Genomic DNA, 6,564 nt, shown 5'->3' with positions numbered 1-6,564 from the left:
ATTGTGTTGGGTGAAACACAGTACAGCCGTCTCTCGCAACACTAGGATATGCTCTCCAGGAAATACCTACACCGAATTATTTAAAAATAATTATAGCAACTAAAATTGATATCAAAATAACATATTTTAGTTAGTAAATGATACTTTCTTTATGTGTAGTGCACCTGTGGTCGTATTATGCACAATTTTTTCAGAACATTCACAATTTGTCACACGTTTATTCAGATTCGATAAATTTGACCATTTTCGGTCCCTTAGTTGGTCCGTATTGACTAGTTTCATATAGTGTACAACGAGTGGTTGTTTGGTCCGCCCTGTCAATATGTTGTTGTTGTTGTTAGTCGTTTAGTCGCTTTCGACTCTCCGTGACCCCATAGACCAAAGTGCGCCATTTCTTCCTGTCGTATACAATTTTCCGAAGTTTTTCTAAATTGAGAGCCGTGGCTTCCTTGATGTCATCAATCCACCTCATCCGTTGTCGCCCTCTTCTCCTGTTACCATCAGTCTTCCCCAGCATTAAGGTCTTTTCCAGTGAATCATGTTTTCTCATGATATGACCGAAGTACTTTAGTTTTTGCCTGAGTATTTGACCTTCCAGTGAACAGCCTGGGTTGATTTCCTGTAATATGGACTTATTAGATCTCTTCGCAGTCCACGGAACTCTAAGGAGTTTTCTCCAACACCATAGTTCAAATGCATCTATTCTTCGGCGCTCAGCCTTTCTTACTGTCCAGGTTTCGCTTCCGTACATTGCTACTGGGAAGACCATAGCCTTCACTATACGAATCTTCGTTCTTAAAGTTACGTCTCTACTCTTGAAAACGTTATCAAGGTTGGCCATTGCCTTCCTCCCAAGGAGCAAGCGTCTCTTAATTTCATGGCTGCAATCGCCATCAGCAGTTATTTTGGAGCCCAAGTAGATGAAACTAGGAACAACCTCCATTGTTTCACCATTTATATGCCAGGAGGTGATAGGTTTAGTTGCCATGATCTTTGTTTTCTTGACATTCAACCTTAGTCCAGCTTTTGCACTTTCTTCTTTCACCTTCATTAGTAGATACTTAAGTTGTTCTTCACTTTCTGCCAACAGGGTGGTGTCATCAGCATATCTAAGGTTATTTATATGTATCCCACCAATTTTAGCTCCAGTTTCTGTTTCATCTAATTTGGCATTCCTCATCACATACTCTGCATATAAGTTGAATAAGTAAGGTGACAATATGCAGCCTTGACGTACACCTTTCTCAATCTTGACCCATTCAGTTGTTCCATATAGGGTTCTCACCGTAGCTTCCTGATCAGAGTAGAGATTTCTCATAAGGCAAATAAGATGATCTGGTACTCCCATAGTCTTGAGTACTTGCCACAATTTATTGTGGTCGACACAGTCAAAGGCTTGAGCATAGTCAATAAAGCATAAGTATAGGTCTTTCTGAAATTCTCTTGCTTTCTCCATAATCCAGCGAATATTAGCAATTTGATCTCTGGTTCCTCTGCCTTTGCGGAAACCGGCTTGTTCTTCAGGTAGTTCTCGATCTACATACTGCCGAAGCCTATTTTGCAGGATCTTGAGCATAACCTTACTAGCATGCGATATAAGTGCGATTGTTCGGTAGTTTGAACATTCTTTAGCGCTGCCCTTCTTTGGAATTGGGATGAACACTGAGTTTTTCCAATCTTTTGGCCACTGCTGGGTTTTCCATATTTGCTGACATATTGAATGTAGCACTTTCACAGCATCCTCTCCTAGGATTTTGAACAGTTCTGCAGGGATTCCATCATAACCACTTGCCTTATTGTTTGCAATACTCTCTAGGGCCCACTTGACCTCACTTTCTAAGATATCTGGTTCTGGCTCTGACAACAGAGTAACTTCATCATCAGGAGTATTCCCATCTTTCCTATACAAATTGCCTACATATTCCCTCCACCTTTCTTTAATCTCCTCTGCTTCAGTAAGATCTTTTCCATTTTTATCTTTTATCATTCCAATCTTAGCCTGGAATTTCCCTCTGATGTCTCCAATTCTTATGTAAAGATCTCTTGTCTTACCCAGTCTGTTATTTTCCTCAACTTCCTTGCACTGTTCATTCAAAAAGGCATTCTTATCTCTTCTAGCTAGTTTCTGAAACTCTGCATTTAATTTAGACATTTTCGATCTTTCCCCTTTGATTTTTGCATTCCTTCTTTCTTCTGCTATTTGTAGTGCTTCACCCGATAACCATGTGGCCTTCTTCTTGTTCTTTTTCTTGGGAATATGCTTTTCCGCTGTCTCCTTAACAACACAACGTACTTCTGACCATAGCTCTTCTGGGACTCTATCTCTTAAATCTAATCCATTAAATCTGTTTCTAACCTCTACTGTATATTCAAGAGGTATGCTATTTAGGTCATATCTGCTTGATGGTTTAGCTCTGTCAATCCTCTTTAATTTGAGCCGGAATTTGGAAATTAAGAGCTCGTGATCTGATCCACAATCAGCCCCAGGCCTTGTTTTGGATGACTGTACAGCACTCCTCCACCTTTGACTACAGAGTATGTAGTCGATCTGATTCCGACATTTACCATCTGGCGAGGTCCAGGTGTATAGGCGTCGTTTGGGCAATTGAAACAGTGTGTTGGTAATGACCAGTGAGTTGTCTTGACAGAATTCTAGGAGTCTCTGTCCAGCTTCATTTGTTGTGCCAAGGCCAAATTTTCCCGTTACTCCATCTACAGTTTGATTTCCTACTTTGGCATTCCAGTCGCCAATAATGAAGACGACATCCTTCTTTGGTGTTAACTGTAGCAATTCTCGTAAGTCTTCATAAAACTGGTCAATATCTTCCTCTTCAGCTTCAGTGGTTGGTGCGTAAATTTGTATGACTGTGATGTTAAAAGGTTGGCCTTGAAAACGTACAGACATCATTCTATCAGTTTTAAAATTGCACCCCATTATAGTTTTACGCACCCTGTTGCTAACTATGAGGGCAACTCCATTTTTCTTTTGGTTTTCATGTCCAGAATAGTATACCATGTACTCATCTGTAGCAAATTCACCAATACCAATCCATCTCACTTCGCTTATTCCCAGTATATCGATGCCCAGTCTCTTCATTTCTCGTTTGACTATATCCAGCTTTCCTTGATACATGGATCTTACATTCCAAGTTCCTAAACAGTACTGTTCCTTGCAGCATCGCACATTTCTTGAGGCTTCTCTCAACGTAGTTCCCCCCGGAGATCCGACTGGGGAACTTGAAACTCCGGAATATTTTGAATTGAGCAAAGCCATGGGGTTTTCTTGGGAAAATTACAGTGGTGGTTTCCCGTTGCCTTCCACTGTCCTCCACTCCTGTTGGCTCACTGACCCAGTTTCCCGCTGGGGTTGTAAACCCAACCTTCCACTGGGTTGCTCAGCTTAACAGGGGCACCACGCGTAGGTAGGATTTGGAGAATTGAGGTGTGAGAGGCTAAGTGAACTCTCTTGGTGAGTTCATATATTCGCATCACACCCCCGTTTCTAGCCAGAGTCTCAAGATGTTCGTAGAGACTCCCCCAGGTCGTTATGTTATCAGTATCTAATTTTATACAATGTTTCACACGTACATGTTGCGGGAGCCCCAACTCCCTTCTTCAGCGATTTCTACAACAACATCAACCTTCCCCATATATGAATATCTAACACTATTCTGTTTTATATAAAACAACAGTGTATAATGCCAATGAAAAATGAAAGCAATTAAAGTAAGGTACAAGCATCTAAGTGGTGCTCGGTTGGCAGTTCATCTGTTTAGTTGTTAAATCACGGAGGCAGTCAAATTCTACCTATTAAACATTACATTTTAATCATCTTAGAACAACCAATACTCTCTTTGTTCATATAACTACACAATATATTGCATTACTTCTAATTGATGTAATTAAATAAGTTATTCATAGGCTTAACATTTTATGTGAGAGGGCCCGAATTTTTATTTTGGCAGGCGGGCCCGCATAACATTCGATACTCCCCTGAACTAATGTCCTCTCGGTGTTTGACATTGCGGCGGGTTGGATTCGTTATCAGCATTAGGCCTATGCAAAATGGTTGCTTCGTTGGAGCTTGTTCATTTACCCTCCTGTCAGTTGAAAATCAATCCCTGTTGCAGTATAATTCATAACACAAGCGAGAGAAAGGTATGGTGTCGTGGAATTTATTCTACAGCATGTTGCTTCATCTTGTCGCGTGGGAGATAGTGCGATAAGGTGTCGACAAGTGGTTCTCATGTTGACACACTCTTGCCCCGCACCAGATGTGGCCATACATATTCATGTAGTCCTCCCAGTACACACACAAGATTATCATCTCGCCTTCCATCGAGTCAGCAGAAAGCAGAACTATTCTGCCTCCAGAAACCATTCCCTGTGATCAGTTGACTTCCTATTTTCCTTCTCGTTGTTATGTATACGAAACTCTGACCACCGAAGCATGCCCGACTCTTTTGGCAAAAGATGTGAATGTTAGCAACGAAATAGGCTATAATCATTCACTGCTTAATGCTTTTCTAATGCTATCTTCTAATGAGGTCATTTTACGCTTTAAGTGTTCGTTCTGCAGATCAGCAAATGGTGCTGACTTTGCAAAACTGTAGGCTCTCTCATATGAACCCAAAGAGAACTCACGGTGTTCGTACTCTGCGCTACGGCACTTGAAGTGTGGGAGGTGCGCGCATAGTTCTTGACCTTGCAAGCAGCCTGCACGTGTTCGACCTGGCTAGCATGAGTCGCCAGTCTGAATCTCAGCTGTTAACATGGTGAGAACAGTTATCATTGCAACCCCGTATTTTCGTGTGCAAAAGTTCTCTTTTCATCTTAATGCTTGTGTGAACAGTCATACCTCTCGCTGTTGATGTGCAGAAAATCCAAATTGTCTTCATGAAGTCCCTCATTATAATAGGAAGATTGGTGTTTGGCGTGCTCTTAGTGGGAGACGAATAATTGGGCCTATTTTTTTCGAGACGACAGAAAATGCAGAGAGGTACCAAGATTACATTTTGATGCCGTTCTTTCATCAGTTAACGGAAGAAAAGAAATCGCGGGGGTGATTTCAACAAGATACAGCTTATCTTGGTTAACGGCAACCCAATTTGAAGTCGTAGAATGGTTACAATTACAATGAACCTTAAGTGGCTTAATCATTCAAAGATGGCATTGAATATTCTCGTAGAAAGCTTGTAGTATTATCATAGATTATAGAGATGTGTGACTGATGGAGTTATTGTTGTTGTTATTAAACCCGTATTTGACTAGAAGAAGATATGGAATGATAGGACACATCTTAAGACACCCAAGACTTTAATTCGACCTAGTTCTTGCATCGTATTCTCCGTTACATAATTATTATTTGTCAGGTAGGATTTCTGAGGTCTACTTCTTCTCTAGTAGTTTGCCCTCTGCAATATTCGTGGTCACGATGTTGTATAAATTTCCCTCACTTCCATTTCCGTTTTTAACAACGGAGTGAATGGCTGCGCTGTTTGGGTGACGTTGGAGTCAGCTTGTATTCCCCTGAATGTGGTTTTCTATGGTTTCCTATTTTCACACCGGAAAAATGCTGGGATTTACCTTAATAAAGACCACGGTCGATTTGATCCAATTCCTAACTCTTTCCTGTACCATCGTCACCGTAAGATCTATCTGTGTCTGTGTGGTGACTTAAAGCAAAGTTTATCTTATTAACATCCTGTCCTCTCCAACTTGCCGTGATAACTTGTTCATTGTTTTTCCGTCCTGCCCAGCTGATTCTTGTCATGTACCTCCATATCCACATCTCTGCCACTTCGAGACGATTCAGGGCTGCTTCTCTTAGCGCCCAATTTTCACTTGATATAATGGAGAGTTCCACACGAATGATTTTGCGAAATGTTTTTTGGTATCCACCTTCATAAGCAGTGATTTTCTCTCATCGGTTGGCCGGCAGGCGCGCCCAGCTCACCACTTCCCGTTATACAGCGCAGCGACAGCACGGAAATGCCCGCACTTCGCAGTTCAGGTCCGTGCTTAGAACGTGTATTAAGTGTTGATCTGTCGCTCCGACTGGTTTCGAGTTGTGAGGTGTTACTTCGAGGTATAATTAGCATAATGCCTCCACGTGTGTATACGGTAGAGGAAAGGGTATTTATGTACGATAATTATGCGAAAACAGAGTCTTGCAGGGAAGTTGTTAGGCGATTTGTGACACAATTTCCAGGTGTACGCCCTCCACATAAAGAGACCGTGTGGAAACTCGTAAACAAATTGAGAGGAACTGGTTCTATACTCGGTAAGAAGCGAAGTGTTAAAGAACGTGTACTTAGCGAGTAAAAACTAAATGAAATCGCAGAAAGATTAGAATATACACCTTCAAAATTCCTAAGACGACTTGAACAAGAAGCTCAGCACGGTTGGCTACGAAAATGTTAAAATTGAAACCATACAAAAAATTAAAGTGTATGCAAGAAACCCTCGCACGTGGGACGAACTGAAAGAACATGTCCGGAGAGAAATAGCCTCAATTGCGAAAGACGAACTTAAGCGTGTGGATCGGGGTTTCCTAAGGCGATG

The 6,564-nt window shown here is 41.5% G+C and overlaps 1 protein-coding gene across 1 annotated transcript; it reads right to left on the bottom strand.

Moving 5' to 3' along the window:
* Positions 1 to 2,431: 2,431 nt before the first annotated feature.
* On the bottom strand, positions 2,432 to 3,533 carry LOC137500960 (craniofacial development protein 2-like; the record flags this gene model as incomplete). Its single annotated transcript, XM_068227723.1, has 1 exon — positions 2,432 to 3,533. A coding segment is annotated over exon 1 (843 nt), but the record flags the coding sequence as incomplete, so codon positions are not given.
* Between the last annotated feature and the right edge of the window lie 3,031 nt (positions 3,534 to 6,564).

Source organism: Anabrus simplex, chromosome 5 (genome assembly GCF_040414725.1).
Source record: "Anabrus simplex isolate iqAnaSimp1 chromosome 5, ASM4041472v1, whole genome shotgun sequence".
In the NCBI taxonomy this organism is placed as follows: Eukaryota; Metazoa; Arthropoda; class Insecta; order Orthoptera; family Tettigoniidae; genus Anabrus; species Anabrus simplex.
Note: the sequence above shows the minus strand (reverse complement) of the source record. Positions and strands in the feature narration are given on the sequence as shown.